Source organism: Manis javanica, chromosome 10 (genome assembly GCF_040802235.1).
Source record: "Manis javanica isolate MJ-LG chromosome 10, MJ_LKY, whole genome shotgun sequence".
Taxonomy (NCBI): Eukaryota; Metazoa; Chordata; class Mammalia; order Pholidota; family Manidae; genus Manis; species Manis javanica.
Genome location: NC_133165.1, coordinates 68,209,211 through 68,229,221, shown reverse-complemented (window position 1 = coordinate 68,229,221; position 20,011 = coordinate 68,209,211). Strand labels below are relative to the sequence as shown.

At 37.1% G+C, this 20,011-nt stretch overlaps 1 protein-coding gene across 5 annotated transcripts in view; it reads left to right on the top strand.

The window, feature by feature from the left end:
• Positions 1 to 20,011, top strand: part of PTPRR (protein tyrosine phosphatase receptor type R) — a 236,929-nt gene that overhangs the window by 104,082 nt on the left and 112,836 nt on the right. For 3 of the 5 annotated variants that reach the window (XM_037000347.2, XM_037000350.2, XM_037000348.2), the window contains 2 exons: positions 11,397 to 11,510; positions 14,185 to 14,340. In XM_037000347.2, the coding sequence (XP_036856242.2) occupies positions 11,397 to 11,510; positions 14,185 to 14,340 (270 nt within the window). The remainder of the gene's footprint in view (positions 1 to 11,396; positions 11,511 to 14,184; positions 14,341 to 20,011) is intronic. The other 2 variants (XM_073215597.1, XM_037000349.2) reach the window with 1 other exon arrangement.

Sequence of the window (20,011 nt, the reverse complement as noted above, 5' to 3'; positions counted from 1 at the left end):
GGCTGGTCTGCCTCCTGCATTAGAAATGCTGGAGGAAAGGGAAGGGGAGTAACAGCTTTTGGACATTAAAAGAGGACACAGGAATAAGAATAATGGGGAAGAAATAACTTTCAGTACAAGGTGGAAAGCATAATCAGGGGAGATGAATGTGGAAATTTCTGTTGATTTGAACGTATAATAATGAGACTTGAAAACTGTTAAAAGCAAAAAACTTGCTATTATATTTGCTTACTGTACCCAGGATAATATCTATTTGTGGTTTGATCATGATTTTTCTCCTGTCTTGAAAAGAATTTTGTATTAAACCTCTAGTTTCTTCTTTTTAATCCATAGATATGTTTGTAACTTTTATAAAAATATTTTGTGTAGGTATAAATGGACACAAAAATCACAAAGTATAGAAATGATAGCATCATAAAAGTATATAGAGTATTATTTTAGAAGTTATACTTAACTTCTCCAGTGAATTTGTGCTGGGAAAGGTCAAGACTTTCACCATTTCATGGTTTTTTAAAGTAGCTTGTTATAAGGATGGGAGTTTACTCCAAACTATATGGAATTTAAAGTTTTCAGGAAAATGTAAAAAGTTCTTTATTTCATTACTAAATTTAAGGAGTCCTTAAAGGCAAAAGAGAAGAGTTTTTTTTATAAGGATGTTATTAGAGGATGTGATAGGAAACTGTAATTAAGAGGTAATATTAAAATAGAGATGAGATTAGTGAAATGAAGAAAAAACTAGATTATAAAAAGCTTTTCAAATGAGTGGGGTAAGTTCTTCTGATCTGGATCACTAAATATACTGTTTTAATATTGATATTTAATTTGTAGTAGAGAGAAAAGAATAAAAGGATGATGAGATGAATACGAATTTAATTCAATACCTATGAAAAGTCTTCTGTACAATTTGGGATCTGGGCTATCTTTACAACCATGGTTTGAAAGGGTGGGATAGGGAATAAATGGAAGCAGAGATTCTGAAATCAAAGAACCAGTCTTAAAATGTGCCATTTTAACCTTATGCCTCAAATATATATATTCTCTCCAAAAATTATATCACTTTAGCAAAACTAAATTATTTTTATTATTGCTTTTTTCCTCTGACCTAGATTTCCTGATTGGCTTTTGGCTAAATAGGTGTAACAATCAGTCAATGTAAAACACTGGGAATCCAAGACGGCCACTTCTAGGTTGTTATTATCATTATTGTTCCCAGGAAATAACTTCAGGACCTTCATTTAATGCACAAATTTGCTACTGAATTTCCCCTTGTATTGAACACCCAGAGAAGCAGGTCATTTAATTCTTTTTAACATTGATGTATATATAGCAAATCCATATCTATAAGCAAAGTTGATAGACCACTTTTCATCTGTCAATTTTAGCTATTTTATGTCTAATAACTCAGCAGCCCTATGAAAGCAATGCAGTTATCATTCCCACTTGACAGATGAAGAAACTGAGGCTTATGAAGAATTAATAATTTGATGAAGGCCACTCAGCCCAGGATGAAATCCAAGTCTGTCTTCCTGCCTAACCCATATTTTTAACTATTATATTATTATGTAGCAATGTTTTCTCATTTGGTATTTGCTTACTTACTGCAGCTTCCAAGCACACAAACACAATTATTTTAAGTCATGGTCAGTTTCCCTAGCAATTTAAAAATGGAGTCGACAAAAGCTTTTAAGTGCGTGCGCTCATAATTCAGGAAGCTCCTGAATCTCTCTCTCCCTTGTCCATAATCTTACCTTTTCTAAGCAAGAAATGTAGATACCTTTTCTCACTCACTACCAGTATTCGTTTAGTTCCCTCTTGAGTTCTTTTCATTATTAGACGATCAATCGGTATAGCAGCCTATACCACAACAGAGCAAGGACCTGAGAAGCTCATGATGCTGGCATTGCAATTACCTTCACCATTACTCTGACCAAAACTCTAGCATTGTCACTTCACGTGCTTAAGGGAGTCGCTCATCACAGGCGTAGGGATCCTGAAGAGAAACACCGATCCGACGTCCTGCTGCTGTCAAAGTTCTTACCATCTGATGAGAAAGATCTTCTACCTATTTATCATCCTATCTTTCTCCTTTTGTTCTCGGCAAAATTTAGTCCTCATGTTCTGCTTGTTTCTTCATTATACAGTCACTCCTTAACCCCCCAAAAGTCTCAATATATACAAATAACACATTAATTTTAATTTATGAATACCAACTTGTACTAACCCCTAAAAACTCATTAAGTGACTCTTAGCAATAAAATAAACTATGGAATTGTACATCTTGCAGGCATATTTCTGTTCAATGACCCTGCACTTTCAAATGAGATCCAGTGAGGACTCACTTGGCCTCCCAATGGGCCTGGACCACATGTTGAGAATCATAATTGAAGGCCTCCAATTACTCCTCAAGAACAAACCCAACAGTCTTTCCTTAGTCTGCATTTTTCTTAACCTCCAACAGCATCTGGCCATGTTGACAAACCTCTTTTGGAAACTACTCCTGACTTCCCTTAGCACCATATACCTGATTTTCTTCTGTCTCTTCTGTAACTACCCATGCTGAAATCAAGGCCAGCTAACAAACGTTTTAGAGACTTTTCACCTTTTGTCGGTAAGGAGCTGATGGGTTGTAATGTCTGACTTTGTAGCACCATGTATTGATGTTTGAGGGGGCCAAGAAATAGCTTCCCTCTGCCTGAGAAAGACAGGGGAAGCAGCCCGTGGAGGCACAAATGTAGCTTTATTGCTGGCAGAGCAGTTGGAGATGTGACTTAGGAGCATGACCACAGATTACTCCTGTGACTGCTTCTCCTCCATAGGCACAGGAGCACCAGCCCATTGTGGCCTCTCTTGAACAGACAGAGCCTTTAGAAACTTAAATTACCACTTGGAAAGATCAGATTATATGATTGTCTTTATAGGCAAGCAATCTCCACAGGAAGAAAGCACAGAGCTACGCATGCCCCAGTATCTCATTCCAAATGCACCAATTACACAAGTCACTTGCCCTTCTCTGAGGAGACAGGAAGGGAAGAATCTGGTGCCTGCCACCACACAGAACAAAACATCAGGGTTGGGCAATACGTATTTCCTCCTAACGTCAAAGAAAGAGGAAGGCCATAGAAATGTTACAGTTACACATCACATTAAAATGAATATATATGTTATGACACAGATGGGTGTATCTACTATACACATATGTATACTATATTACCTCTATATCAGGAAAAAGGCCGACACTAACACTACTATCTTTATTTCAGAGTGATGGGGTAAGCTATTATCAATAATATTTATTCCTATTTTCCTAATTCTTTGTATCTTCTGAATCTATCTTGAGCATATTTAATTGTTATAATTACAAAGATAAATTTAAGAACTCTTAAATTAGTCACCAGAAACAGACACTAACACTGATTAAGTTTGAGTTCCATTTACAAACAATATAGCAAATGACTCAGAAAACATTTTACCTGTTAGAAGCAAGCTCCCAAAAGTTGATAAGATTAAATAAATTGATATTTCCCCTCCTGAGTGGTGTAGTAGTCAAAGTATCACAGCACAGACATATTAATTGCAAATCAAATATAAATCACATTAAATCAGTTCTGTGTGTTTTGAATGATGAGGCATTTTAGGTGAACTGTTTAATTGAATTTATCCTCCTCTAGATCAGACCCCTGACTTTGTAACCCTTTTGACACCTCACCACTAAACTCAGATTCCTCCAGCTATAACTGCACAAGGTTGACTATGTTGATTTTTGTATTCTTTATTTCATATTTATTAAATACCTACTATGTGGCAGATACTGTTCCACAATCTGAGAATATAGTAGAGAACCAGGCTGACAAGGTCCCATACCAGTGGAACTCACATTTTAGTAAAGGGAAATATGCAATAAACAACAACAACAAATAAACAAGAAACTGTCAGATAGTGATAAGTGCTGAGGAAAATAAAGCAGGATGACATGATAGGGAATGGCCAGGCTGGGAAGTCTTCTCTGAGCAGGTAGCATTTAAATTGAAAGCTGAAAGACCAGAAGAGACAACATAAAGTGAGGCTGAACAGTTCTCCAGTAGGCAGGCAAATACCACAGCCAGGAGGTAAAAATGAGCTCGGCTTATTTGAGGAACTGGAGAAAGGGTGGAGGGCTTAAGGGAAGAATATAAGAAATAGGAACTGGATAAGGTGGGTCATTGTAGGCCATGTAATTGAGTTTAACTCACAATGTGATAGAAAGCCACTGGGGGATTTTAAGAGAGAAAGACAAACTGAACTCCTTTGAAAAGACAGATTTAAAAATGGATACAAAAGACCAAGCAATTATAAAGAAAAATTTTGTGTTGCTACTTGTCTGAAACAGTTGAGAGCATATCTTGTCTAGAGCATCACAAAGAATAGGCTGGCAGAACTCTGAAGATAGATGAAGATAATAAAACACATTACTGAAATCAAAACCACATTAGAAACAAAAGAAGTAGAACAGATTCTGCTGAGAATATGTAACGACATAGAGCAAGCCTGAGAAAATTTCAATTGAATAAAGATATACAAGTGGTAAGAGAAAAGAACACAAAATAAAGTGGTTAGAGGAAAGCCAAAGAACATATAATTGCATAGTTGGGTCCTTGAAGATGAACCAAAAAATATTTAGAAGAAAAATCACTCAAATGTATAATAGGAGAAAATATTTCTGAAATAAAGCATCTAGGACTGTAGACTTCAAGAGCATACCATGTTGCAGAAAAAATCAAACCAAGGAAATATCCTGGTGAATGCTTTTAACTTTAAAGATAGACACCTGTGAGATTACAGGCAGAAAAAGCAAGTTATCTACAAGACAGGCTAACCTCAGTCCATGGTATTTTTCACAGCAACTTTCAATGCCAGAAGGTAGTGGACTAATAGCAGCAGAATTCAAAGGTATAAAAATAAAAAGATTAAATCAAGAATTTAATATCCAGCCAAGTTGTCATTTCTTGTTAAAGGCACTGTAAATACATTCTCAAATATATAATGCCTCAGAAAATATAGCACTCATGAACCCTACTTGAAAGAAGCTATTTGATAATGAAATTCTGCTAAATAAGATAGTTCAAAATGAAGAATTGAGGAATGGTGACACCTTTCGAACAAAAAGGCTGCTCCGTGAGCACTGGAACCATTTGAATATTTAAATAACACTATAGAACTTTAAAAATTATAATTACAGAATATATCCATCAGTGTAAATAATGCTAATACAACCCTAATATCTTAGGGGCTTAATATAATAAAAGTTTATTTTTAACTCATGTCATTGTTTAATGAGAGGTGTTGGGTGGGGCTTCTGCTTCATGCAGTGATTCAGGGTCCCAGGTCATCTTCCTTTGTGTGGCTCCACCATTTTCAGTATAGTCTTAGGGTCACCCTGGAATCATCTAGCTTGTAGACGGAAGAACTCAGAAAGAGAGAAGAGAAAGGGCACTCTCATTCTTTCATTCTTTACCACCTCAGATTGAAATGTCACTGTACTTTCATTTACATTAATTGGTGAGACCATTACATGACTCCACGTAGATATAAACAGACTGAGTTTCCAGAAGAAACAGTAGGTTTGATAAGTAGTCTCTATTACAAGAATATAATGTAATATCATAAAGCATGATAATATAAAAATAATATAATTATAAAAACTGAGGTGATCATGAGAATTGGTAGGAAGAGATGAACATTTCCTCATTTTTCATAGCAGGAAGTTAATAAATAATTTCTAAAGTTTATAAATCAGAAGTTTATGAAGAAATAAAGGCTTAAATATGTTATCATGTAATATTTAATATTATACATATATTCACTGGGAAAAAAAATTGTAGAACAAAAAGCAGACCAGATAGTAAAAGACAGAAAACTAAGGCAGTATAAATCAAATTTTTAAAAAGATAATATAAAATAAAACAATAAAACACATCTAGATCTGTTAAAATAATAAAAATGAATGGGATAAGCTAACCTATTAAATGTAAGAAGTTATTAGATGAGAATCAAAACATGATATTCAATGATAGTATATTATAAATACAGAAATATGTCCCAGATATATTAATAAATGAGAAAGAGCAAATTGTAAAATAATATCTATAGTTTAATCCTATGTGTATTTAATAGTAACATGCATGATGTATAACAGGTACATATTATTTTTAAGTATTTTTATGTATATATTTAAACAATGAAAATATTTGGGAGAATACACAAGTATTGAGGAGGAAAAATTTTCCTTTCCCTTTTAAGGCTCTCTGGCTGGTCTAAGAATTAAATTGACATGAGACAGATCAACAGGAGAAAATCAAATTTCGTTATGTATGTACAGGGAGTCTGCATGAACGAGAGATGCCACAGGAAGTCAGGCAAACAATGTATATTGTCATTCTGGACTAAGGAGAAGGGGGTGGGGATCAGAACTACGAAAGGAGGACAATCCCCAGAAAGAAAGGTAAGAGTAAATGTTTGGTAAACAAATGTCTACTGGCCACACAGGAACAATGGGACACAGAAAAGACTTTGTTCAAACAGGCCTTGTAGGTTCCTCCCTCTTCATATTATCCTTTACCTAGTTCATATTATACTGTAGTTAATTTATGGTGATAGCTTCCTTCCTGGAACAGGTCCTTTATGTAAATTATTTTAGTCAGTTAGTGAGGGAGGTCAAAGTTTCTTCCTGAGTCTTTTAGGCCTTGATTGTTTCAGCTCTAAATAATCCACATGCCACAGTGGCACATGTTGCAGTGGCAAATTTTGCTCCCCTACATGAGAAATGGTGTTTTTTTTGGGAATTGAAATGAAAGGTTAGGAGAAGACAAACATACTTTCACTTTTTACTTATATATCTTTCTGTACCTTAAATTATATTGTATTAAGTATAAAGTTTTTATTATTAAAATGTAAACAAAAAGTAACTAAAGTCCAACATAGAATACTGTTGGAGAACTTGGAAGATGCAAGCAAGGAAGGGGAGGAGAGACCATAGTCTGAACCGAAATGGTAGAAATATAGATGAAGAGAAGGTGGATTCAACATTCAAGAGTTATGGAGAAGGTACAGTAGACAGAACTTGCTAATTAATTGGATACCACGATGGTGGGATGAAGGATAAGGGAAAAGAGTCAATACAACTCCCAAATATGGGACTTCATCCTATTAGATGAAATATAGAAATAGAAGTAAATTTGGTTGTAGATGAGAAGAGGGAAAAAGCGTAGGGTAATGTTGAGTTTGAGGTACAACTGGAACATTCAGGGAGAGAAAAGCAGGTGTGAGACTGAAAAAGGTAGGAGCTTGCAATATAGAAATAAAAAACCACGAGTATGTAAGTAATAGCAAAGGACAATACAGAAAGTTGTAAGAAGAAGCTGGGAGATGGTATAAAATGCCTCTGACGGGTCAGGGTTTTCTACTTGGCTCAAAGACATAAACAGAGAAAACTTTTGCTTTTATTCCCGGAAATCACTTGACAATCTAACTGCTGTCCAAAAAGGGGAGGCTTCTTGACAAGAATGAGCAGGAGATCCCAGGTAGCAATGAGCACAGGTTATAGTTAGAAAGAGGTGGGTGCATTCCTCCTGACAGGCTTGGTCCTGAAGGAAGCTGGCTTCTTTGTGGCTGTTGGGATTTGAGGACATGTCTCTAGAAAGACAGATGGCCATTTGGCTCTCCCCATTAATGGGGCCACTGGGCATGCTCCATACTTCTGATGGGAACGACCAGGTGACAGACCAGACTGCCTTATAACATCAAAAGGGACTAATATTTAGAAACTTGCCCCTTCCCAGGCAAAATAATTCAACTGTCCTTAAAAATAAATAGCTAAAGCAAATCACATACTTATAATTTACACATAATGCTAGTGTCTAAATTCAAGTACAGTTGACCCTTGGACAACACAGGTTTGAACTGTGTGGGTTCAGACTTTTTTCAATAGACATATTAGAAAATGTTTTTGGAAATTTGCAGCAATTTGAAAACCATTTTTTCTCTAGCTTACTTCATTGTAAGAATAAAGTATCTAGTGCATATAACATACAAAATATGTGTTAGTCAACTGTTTATATTATCAGTAAGGCTTCCAGTCAACAGTAGACTATTAGTAGTTAACTTTTTGGGATGTTTAAGTTATATGCAGATTTTTTACTGCGAGTGGGACTCAGTACCCCTAACCCCTGAGTTGTTCAAGGGTCAACTCCACTCACTACATTTTAGTCAAGTCCTTATGACTGATTTATGCCTAAGGCTCATGGGCTTCAACCTTTGAATGGACAGTCTGGTGACAAAAGAAAGAAAGTCTTACTACAAAGTGGTATTTTCTTTGGGGGTGGGGAGGGAGCAGGGTAGGGGAGGTGACCTAGGCTCCAGGTAAAGGGAATTGACTCAGGAATCTCGTAACAATGCAGAGGCCCAATAAATTTAAATACAGCAGGAATTTGAAATCTTTGAATTTTTTATGTTTAATTTTTTTCTGTGTGTTTATGTAATTGTAATACTAAAATGTTTTTGGATAGTAACTCTATTTGCATTATTTACTACTGTGAATGGCTTAGCATTTGTACGGAAAGAGCATGATAATATCTTGAAATTAAAAACTTAAATCATGCGTATGCCAAATAATAGAAATGACCAAATGGGTTTAGAATTCAGACTGAAATATATCTTGCACTGTTATATGGTGACTTGAAAGTTGTGACACTCTTGTTGCTACCATGGAAATGTGTATGCTGTCAATCATAGTTATGATTTCACATAATAAGATGAGCAGAGCTATGCATTTCTACCATCTATCCAGAAGGAAGGAAGTAACATATATCCTCTAACTATAGGAAGCCATATATTCTCTGAAATAAAATCTCATTTTCTGTAGAACCCTTTCTTTTTCTCAAATTACACTCATATGTAATGTCTGGCACATGTTAGGCCTTTAAATATACATTTACTTGTACTATATTTTTAACATCATTACTTTATGGGCAATAGAAATAGTGCATGTGTGCATGCACTGTACAATCAATCCAACTTTTCTCAGGTAAGCAGATAACTAAGGCAAATTATTCAAATGTTTTGAGGAAATCCAATGAACCAGATTGCTGTTTAAACTAGTTACTTCTATTATTTCCTCATTTTAGTTAGGTAGTCTGAATTTCTGTTTCAAATGCATAGCTATCACCTTCTTAGAAAGTTGTCATTTTGAGTGATTTTGAATCTTGAGTTCCCATTTCACTTCCATTTACCATTTCAGTCTGAGGAACTGAGACCTTAATACTGTTTCCACAGTTACAAGGCTCAAGTTAATCACGGCCCTGGGAATTGAGTTCTCCAGTGTGTACACAACCCCCTTGACTCTCAGTTCCCAGCCTAGACCGTTGGCTCCAAGTCCTGTCCGTGGGGATCAAGGGCAGTGCTGGGCTGTTCATGCTGCCTGACAAACCCTGCTGGGGAGCCAGGAGTCAGGGTTCCCCTCAGCGTGTGGGAAACGGAGGAGCCCTTCTTGGGCCTTGCAAGAGAAGGGAAGTAAACAGCTTCCACTACAATGTCCGACATCTATTGGCAGTTTTCAAAACTGCCTTGTAGAGCTGAAAGGAAGCTGCTGGAGAAAAGGAAGCCGCTGTGCTCTAAGCCACCAGGTGGACTGAGATTTTCTAATCTCCTGAGTTTTCCGTAAAGCATGTTTCCATAAAACATAAAGCATCCTTAAAAGTGTAATGTTTTTGTCATCACTGCATTTCCAAATCCTACTCATCCGTCGGGGTTGAGCTCAAGTCTTAGTTTCTAAATTATGTTGTTTCCAATATACAGCTGGAAACAGTTTTAGAGTATAGAGAAGCACAGAGACTATAGCAAATAATTGTGTATTATTAGATGGTTTTTATTTAATTCTAATGGTTCTTTACGTACCCCCAACCTAATTCTCCTGTGCCATCCGCTCCCCCTACCCCCCCAGAAGCAAGTTGTACCTTATGGTTGGGTTGGTAAGCTGGGTTTTTCAATGATTCTGGCCCTCCCTGGATCTCATTTTTTTGCAAGGGATCGACTTCAGCTCCCTAACAGGACCAGGCTCATGGCCCCTGACCCCTGAGAAGCATTAGGAGATTTTAAGGTGGAAAAGCAGTCTAGAGTTTCATCTGGCCCTTTCTCTTTGACTGGGACCCATTCTATTTCTTTTAACATGCCCACCCTGCCCAACTAACTCCCTCTGATTCCTATAGCATGGAATGTTTGGCCCAGTTTACAATCACCATTTTCTACAAAGTTTATATAAAGAGGGTGTATTATTTAAGAAATTTAAGAATTTAAGAAAACTATTTAAATTATTTAAGAATTTAAGAAAACTGTAAATTCTTGAAGCCATGTTATTCTATTTCTATAGCAAACTGGGAGAAAGTCCTCTAAGAGTTCTTACACTATAGTAGATTACACTTGTAAGCCAATCTTGTTATCAGAGGAGCATGTATATAGAAATGTGCCTCACATTATAGATGATATTGCAGCCCTTGAACTCTTATTGATAACTTGCTGTGGTCAAGTTAGAGAATTAAACATTATAAGATATAATAAATGCATAAAGATTTGGTTTCTCCACCTTGCAAAGCACCTATTTCAAGTGATTATAAAGCATTTTTGAAAATACATAGTTGACCTGGTCATGGTTTAAAGGTACTAACTTGCTGGGGCATGGTTTAAAGCACTGATGGCTAAAGTAAGTTTATGTTACTGATGTCATAACTTGATTTGGATTTTAGGAATTTTTTAATATTTAGTTGTCTTTTTAAAAAACAACCTGATTAAGATTAAGAATGTTTGCCCAAACAATTGAATAAGAATTGTTTCCATTAGACCAAATAATCAGTACCATTGGCTTCTTTACCACAGTGGGAAAACGCATTATTGCACCTCATTCTCTTGCCCTGTGCTGATGGCAGATCACTGTCTAGAGGAACTGCCAAGTCTGGTGTTATGGAACATACACAGCATCTTCCTTCCTGTGACTGTGTGTGAACACAAATTAAAGATGTCCTTCAGCTTGGATTGCTAAAATTTACCTGGCCACATAGTCTATCATCTGGACTCAAACTAAAGCAAAACTTGAGCACACCATTCCTCATGAATTGATCATTTGTTTGCATTATTGATTATAACCAATCAAATTGCATTCTTATACAGGACATCATCATTTTAACTAATGCCATTTAAATTTCACATAACATGTCCCTATAATTTTATCTCCATTAAAAAATGCAGTAAAGCACCATGAGTATGAATTTATCAAAGTCATGGAAATTGTTCTGTTGAGCCATCAGTCAGAAACTGAATGTGCTAAACCAAAGGTTTGCAATAATTTGCATTTCTTTTTCTCTATTTTCCAGACACTGCAAATGGATGTCAACAGGCTGAACATAACCTTACTTCGGATATTCCGCCAAGGAGTGGCTGCAGCTCTAGGACTTCTGCCCCAGCAAGTGCACATCAACCGCCTCATTGTAAGATGCCTACATTTCACATTCCCAGAGCCTTTATTGAAAGGCTTAGTAGTAAAAGCACCCACGCAATAGTTCTATGGCCCAGGAGCCAAATCTAGCATACCACCTGTTTTTGTAAAAGAAGTCTTATTGGAACAAGCTACACCCATTTGTTTACATGGTTTCATAGTGCAATGGCCTAGTTGAGTAGTTGCAGCAGATTGTTTGGCTAAAGTGAAAGCTAAAATATTTGCTATCTGGCTCTTCATTTTAAGAAGTTTGTTAATCCTCTCATAGTTCAAGGCTAGCCACCGTGGTGGGTATGAATAGAGGGGCTCAAAATACTTGTCTCACTAACCTGACACTACTCCCAAAATATTCTCCCTAAGAGTGAAACCTTCTGTATCAGTCAAGGCAGTGTCTCCAGACAGTATCTGTTAAAACTCCTTCAATTATTATCAGGCCAAAAGACAGTGAAGAATGCACAAGGCAGAGGATTTTAATAAAGAAGAAAGAAGACCCAATCCTTAAGGAGAGCAGCCCAAGTAGAATCCAAGACTAGATAGTCCTGAAAAGTCAAGAGAAAACTTGGATGGGAATCTGAAGTGGGGATGAGTTAGACCCAGCAGGTCTCTGTATGGGGCCCAGTTAGACCTATCTATCAATCACCCACCCCCTTTCTCTTCCACTTTGCTTAGTGTTTGGGAACCTTGATGTCACCCAACTACAAGTTCCCATCTGCACTTGAAGGTGGGTGTGAGCAAAGGCAATGGAAGACAAATTCAAATCAGATGATTTTTCCTTTGTAAAAAGGAATTATCCTAAGGTTCCTGTGAAAGGGAACTTTGGAATCATCTTAAAGTCTTAAAATCATTCATAATTTCCACTGCAGTGGGAACTCAAGGAAAGACTGCATGTTCTCTTTGCCTTAAGTTTTGCTCCTGCGTGATCTTAGCTTTCTGCTGCATCATCTGCATTTCCAGCTATGGGAGAATAAATTGCTTTTTATTGTGAAGTAGAATTTTTGTTTCTTTTCATTTTTCTGTGTGTAGAGAGTGAGCTGATTCAGTCTCCCTAATAACTATAGTTTTGTGCATCAGCTATTTTCTGGGACTTTATAAATAAGCTTAAAAAAGTAAAGATTTTAACTCAGTTCCATACTAGAGGAAATACAACATCTCTCAATATCCTGAAATAGGTTATTTTTATCCAGGACATACCTTGCCAAAGTGAGAAGATTTAGTTATTATAGATATCTTAGATATAGATCTGTATTTTTTATATATACTGAAATATCTTAGATACACTTTTATGTGTATAGATCTAATGAGCATAATAGCTTTTTGCAGGGATGAAAGAGGGATTTGCCACACCCAGCGTTGGATATGTATATCCTCGGAGAATGTTAGCATTCAATTTATGTAAGTCTGTTTCAAAGAACCTTGTTGTAATGGGTAGAGTTATGACGACACCTAAGGCAGTGGAGCATAGTGATTACGAGTATGTGCCTTGGAGATACACAGAACCACACTTGTTTCCAGCTTGGTCAAGTCCTAGCTGTGTGACCTTAGGCAAGCTACTTAATGTTTCTTCATTTGCAAAATGGAGATAACTCTAGTACCTATGTCCTGGAGGGGTTTTGAACATTAAATGATGTAACAGATTCAGGGTACATAGAAGCACTCAAGCCCAAAACAGGTGCTCTAATCCTACTATTGCTGTTATTCAGCCATAAACTATTTAAACGATTATAAACATGCGTACCAATGGTATTATGCTATATTTAGTCATTGTTATTCCCTGCAAACATGGAAATTTTTTTTTTTCTGGATTGCTAGAAGTGTGTTGATACTCCATTTTATATCTGGCTGAACATCAGTAAATTTCATTACAAGAAAATTACCTAGCACGAGAGAACTCCATGTTTCACAAAGAAAAAACTACCAATAATTCCCTTCTGCAAGTGCCTTGTGTAAGTTGTAAAAGAGAATCCATCAGTATCAGTGTTTGTGTGTGTGTGTGTGCGCGTGCACGTGTGTGTGTGTGTGTGTGTGTGTGTGTGTGTGTGTGTGTGTGTGTGTGTGTTGGCATATCATGGTAAGTAATCCTGTCTCCATTTCAGCTAATGAAGTAATACTCACAGGAAAGGACCTTGATATTATTGCATGACATACGCATTTCCACCAAAGGATAGATTTTCAAAAGTATTACCAGTTTGAGGTGAAGAACAGGATCAGGGAAGCAACTCCGAAGCTCATCCACCATCACCTTCCTTCCTTAGTCCATCCTTCACCTTCATACATGTTATAAGAAATATATGTGGAGTGGTGACATATAATTAAATGTATTATTATATCAGGTTTTAATTCATTTGGCTTTAAAATGCTGCTTTAAAACACAATTACCCAGGGAACATCTGAACAATATACTTCAAAAATTACCATATGGAATGGAAAATAACCCAGCATCCAGTGAAATATAAAATTACAATTGAAAGAAGGCCATTTGAAGATTTTAGGCTTTGTGCTGCTAAAATTAAGTGTACCAGGGAATAACTAATACATGGAATCTCCAAGATGCCTTTCAGGATTCTAGGGTTCTGATTGTTTTTACTGTTTCTCAAGGAAAGGAAAAAATATTTCCCTAACATGCTTAATATGTCCTTTAACATATACAAACAATCTGCTTTTCCCAGGGAAAGAAGAATAGTATCGAGCTATTTGTGTCTCCCATAAACCGAAAAGCAGGCATTTCTGATGCCCTGCCATCTGAGGAAGTGCTGCGTTCACTTAACATCAATGTTTTGCACCAAAGTTTATCCCAGTTTGGAATTACAGAGGTCTCCCCTGAGGTATGTCATTACCTGGAATATTTCACTTAAAAATTTGCACAGTTAGCGTGACATGGTGACCCAATCCCAGGAGGCTTTGAGGTGAAAGCTGTTTATTGTATGTTATTTGATAAAAATTTCCCTAAGGGTCAGAATTCTCTGACCTTTGCACTATATAGGTTTATTCCTTAAGGAAATTCATTTTCACATCAAAGTTTTACTTTGTGACACTTTCTCCTCCAGATCTTTATGGCCTTACAATTCATTTTGATGTATCCAGGAATTTTCTAGAAGAAAGGCCCTTTAGATGTATTTGTCGATTGATTACTTGAAACCAAAGTGTCCAAAAACACACCCTTAATTCTTTCTTCCTCCAGTTGTGCTCCTCATTGCCTTCATTTTCCAAATGGTCACCAGATACTCACCTTTCCCCACAACCTTGGAATTAATTTGAAATGTGATTTTTCTTTTGCTGAGGAACCCAATCTTAAGAACTGTGGATATTTTCTTCATAGCGTTTTCTAAATCTGGCACTTTTTAAATTCCCCCTACCACCTCCATGATACTCACTCCTGAGGATCCCTTTTTTATTTCTCTTGCTCCATCCCACTCTACCACACTTGCTAGAATGATCATAACTCTAAACAAATGGAATTAAAACCACAAAATCGTAGAATTGGACCTTGGGTATAAATATGTGAACATCTCATAGATACAGAAAGTAAAACCCATAGAAACTAAGTGATTGTCTCAAGGTGACAAAGCAACTGAGTTATAATGTGACATTTAAAATCTAGACATATTTACGCCTAATCTATCCTCATTTGCAGTAAAGCACACTGACATACATTTCATCAAGTATCACAGGTGTGCAATAAAAAGCTTCGGTTTGAGACTGAGTTTGAACCCCAAAGCCAGCACCTGGGCAGGTGATTTGACCTCTGTGAGATTGTTTGTCTTAGTGAAGTGTCTGTCTCTCTGAGCTTCAGTTTCTTCATATCCAAAAATGGATATAGTCCTTATCTTTTACTCTTAAAATATGAATTAAATTTTTAGAACATACTTGGAAATGCTCACACTGAGTAGGCACTGCACAAATATAATTTGAATGCAGAATGGATTGGCAGAACACAGAGGTGGGTTATCCTTGAACCATGACTGTAACAACTTCCCACCTCCAAGGCCTCCCAGGAATTGAATTTTGCTCCCCTCCCTGCCCTCTCTGGCCCCATCTCCACACACACATGAGCACACACACATACACACACACACACACACACACACGTGTGTGTGTGTGTGCTCACATACCCATACCTACACACAGACTGTTTTCTCTCTTGCCACCAGAATAATCTTTCTAAAAGCAAATCTGGCCATACTCTCCTCATGCCATGATTCTACCTTGACTCCCTAAATGCTACAGAACAAATCTGGATTTCTTAACATGATCCCTTGTGCACTGGGCTTTCTAGTTGTTGAACAACACTCTCCTACTCTATGCTTCGGCAATTCCAACCTTTCTCAGTCCCAGGACTCCCCATACTGTCTCTTCCCTCCATGCCTTCGCATATGTTGATCCATTTACACTTTTCATGTTTCAAATCAGTCTACTAGATAGCAAAGCCCTCCCTGTGTCTCCACAGACATGGGCACTTGCTCTGCGTTCTCACTGAAACCCTTACCTTATGTTGGTCTTCAAGTCCATCTCTACACTGCAGGTTCTGTGAGGGCACATGCCGTTGCACTTGATCTGTGTCCTCACTGCCTAGCACAGTGTAGTATCAAAGTCAGAAAAATTAATGAAAGATTAAACAAATAAAATGATTTTTCCTGTCAATGAGTTTATGTTTTAATAGGGCAAAAAAGATACAAGCAGATAAGGAAAACACAGGGTCATAATAACATTACCACACTGTGCCATGGAGCCTTAGGAAGAAGAGGTCACCTCAAGCTTCAGAGAGGCCGGGGCGAGGACCAAAGTGAGCTTAAACACCCGGACGCCTCCCGGCCCTGCCTGCGTGTGGCTCTCAAGGATGCCCTTTTGTACATCAAACCAAACCCCATTCCCATAGCCCCGGGCCCTTCACCAACTGACTCGCACCCATCTTGCCCAGGTCTATTCTTTAAAACTTAAAAAGACCATTGGATTAATTTATTCTGCTTCCCATAGTTTTCAGTGAATAATGTAAGCATTCCTCTCTGTTGCTTTATTCTGATTTTAAATGCCACTCTGAAGGCTCTAGGAATAAGTCAGCTTAGTGAGCCATCCAGTGTGCAAACCAAGAGGAGCTCACTGTATAAAAATCTAGTTAAAATGAAGTACTTGGGGCTCTCCAGCACACCTGAGCCCCATGCGGGTGAGGAGAATACAGGGCTATAATGACATTACCACACTGTGCCATGGAGCCTGCCTGCCTGTCACAGAACTACTAGCCCCTCATAGACCCAGTTCTGCACTGCACTTGGATAATGAAGGGGTGTCTGAAGGTCAAAATGTGGTAATGTGGTATTTTCCTCTGAAATTGTGGGGACCTAGAAATGTAGGAAACCTAGAACCTAAGAAATACTACATTGCAGGAGACTGGAAGGTATGTTAGTTGGTGTAAGAAATATTTCAAGAACAGGTGGATATTTGAGCCATTTGTTCAGGCACTTCTAGAACCGGCCGGCGTCACGCTCTGACCTGGAGCCCTAAACGCACAAGCAGGAGAAAGCTGTCTGCAGTAGGCACCGCAAGAGAGTCCGCTGTTATTCGAGCCAATAATGGTTTTCTGTGCATTTCCCCACTTCTTCATTCATCTTTGTGGTTAATGTGTGGTAACAGCTTTTGCCTCAACCCATTCTTTCACATTTTTACCCCAAGTTATAGCTCTGCTATGATAACATGTTAATAACATAAAGGAACATTGGCATTTTGGCTCTTTCTGCCTCACGTGGATTACAGAACGTTCTGGATGAGGTCTCAAAGCATCTTTTCGTGAACTTCACATTAATTACTTTCAGGGAAGGATGTGTTTTCATTGTTGCTATTTATTTATTTGCTTCATTTTTTTTTAAACCAGAAATGACTCTTGGGAAACTAAGAAAAATACCAAATAGTGAAATTACTTTTGTTTATTCATCTGTTTTCATTTCAAATCTAAGTTTCTTGGGAGAAAAAAGACATTATGTCATTTATACATTTCTAGGTGATATTTAGAACATTGTGGGCCCTCGAAGATTTTCTTGTAAGATGTACATAAAGATAAAACTAGACTTCCTCTTGCCTAATAAGTCAAACAGGGAAATAAAATTTTAGTTTCTATTTTTGAATATTTTTGCAAAATTAATATCTATGGAAACAATAAGCTCTACATTGGTATTGAAAAACTGAGTTAGGATTTGTTGTTTTCATTCCAGTGCAAATTACTCCAGTTTCACAGGTCTGATATTTCAAAGGAAGAAGCTACCTTCTTTAAATAACAGGCCAATGTGCTGACTGATACTTTCATACTACATTTACAGACAAAAACCATAATCCATAATCCATAAATTTACTGACTGTTCTTTCAAACGAGGAGCATTTACCAGCAGTATGAAGAATTATAGTTTTAGCCATACAGTATGGAGAAGGGATACAATCAGTGTTAACATGTGTCAGATCATCTAGACCGAAATGTTTACCACGTGTAATACAGTGGAAGCTTGGCATTGACCTAACAAGACCACATTGTTGTAGAATACATCCCATTTATATGCATAAGTCTATCATTTAACCAGATAACTTACAATATTTCCCCTTCATTCTTATTCTATGAGTTCTGTCTCTTTAAGAGATCTCTCTCTTAAAGTCTCTGTGTTTAGGATAAGAATTGTTTTGTTTTCCTTTTAAAAAAAAAACTATAGGGCATCAAATTATTAAACAGGAGGTAGAGAAGCCATTATTATTGATACAGGGAACTGCCCAAATTTTAAATAATAAAACAAAACAAAACTCAGCAGCTTCATTCTCTGCAACAAAGTTATTGGGCAAAGCAATGTAGCTATGAAATTAGATGTAAAGATGCTACAGTGCATTGGTTTGACCCGGCCGTGGAGACTCTGAATTACTGATCTCTGAGCCGCCTGACAAAATATAAAAGGCATCCTGTTAACTTTATGCAGGTTAGCTTGGAGAGCTCTGTGAATTATGATCTTTTGACATGTACAATGTTAACTACAAACTTTTCCCTTTATTATTCTGTCCTTATCAATTTTTTAGATCTCTGTACAAATATAGTAGTGCTCAGCAGGAATAGCATGACTCAGAAGGAGATCTATTTACCAAGAAAGTACAGTGACTAAGTTCTAGGAGTTCAAAACGTGTCTTTCTAACGGGGAGTGGGGGAGTGGCAGTGGGAGGTTAATTCTTCAATCACTCTTTGGCTAAAAGAGAAAACAAAACAGATCTGTCTTAAGCAGAAAGGAACATGTTGATATCCTAGGAGGTGTAGAAATAAAGCAGAAAAACAAGAAATGAACCAAATCAGGTTAAGAACACAAAATCTCTTTCCGCCCACCTAACCACCCCTTTTTATCCAAATCTTACAATGAACTAAACTGTGGATCCTCACACTTAAATTTGACAAGTTTGTGCTGCCTACCTGAAGGTTTAACTAGTTTGCCTTTGTAGAAAGCAATAGATGCTGTTTAGTTGCCTGCAAAAAAACTCATTTCCATATTTATACCTGATTTCTACAAGAGTTTTCTTTTCTATTAGTTTCCAGGTATGTTTGTAGAGACATTGTAATAAATATGATCTTTCAGAGGTCAAAGAGCAAAAGACAGTTGTCACTTGAACCCAAGATTTCATTTCCAGCAGAATAATTGATTTCTAATCATTTCATCAAGCAAGCATTTTCAGATTCCCCATCAACTTACCACTTACACATTTTAAATAAATAAACGTATGTGTGTGCACACACACACATATATGTAAATCATTCCTTGTGTCTATGAATTTGTCTATATCTTAGAAAGTAGGCAAGATATAATGAGCATGTCAGTGTTTTACAAGCATAGAGAATGGCACGAACTTCTTCAAGGACAGAAGTCTCCCTCAAGTCGTTTCTGTAATCACAAGTTCACAAGCGAACTAAACGATCCTTTTTGTTCTGTTTGTTCAACTCCTCACCAAGACTCACTTGAGTTCCTGGATAAAAGTTCATAAAATTTTTTGGCTAATTTACAAATGTTGAATGTATTAATTTTCAAAAAGTTTTGAAAAGTAATTAGTAATGATTCAAAGTTTGGATACCTACAATGACAGGCTGTGTTTGAGGACTTTTTTTTCGAGACTACTACTCTTTAATTGTCATGATTCTGTGGGTTAACTGGGACCAGCTAGGTGGTAGTAAGGCTGAAGTCACCCTAGCGGTTACACTAAGCTGGAACTCTGCCATGGAGAGCCCAAGAAGACCTCCCCTTCTCCAGGGGGCTTTTCACCATTCATCATCTTACTGCTCAAGGCTTTCTTAATCACTGAAGACAATATCCAAGGACAGACAAGTATTCTCACTAAAGGGAAAAGCAGGCAGACTTCAAGGTGGAATTTTAGATGAGAGGAAGCATTTGACCTGACTTAGCCTATGTATGATTTTCCTAATTGTAGACCATTGGTTTCAACCTAAAGGTTTTTAAACTACAAATCTCTAATTTTCACTGAATTAGACAG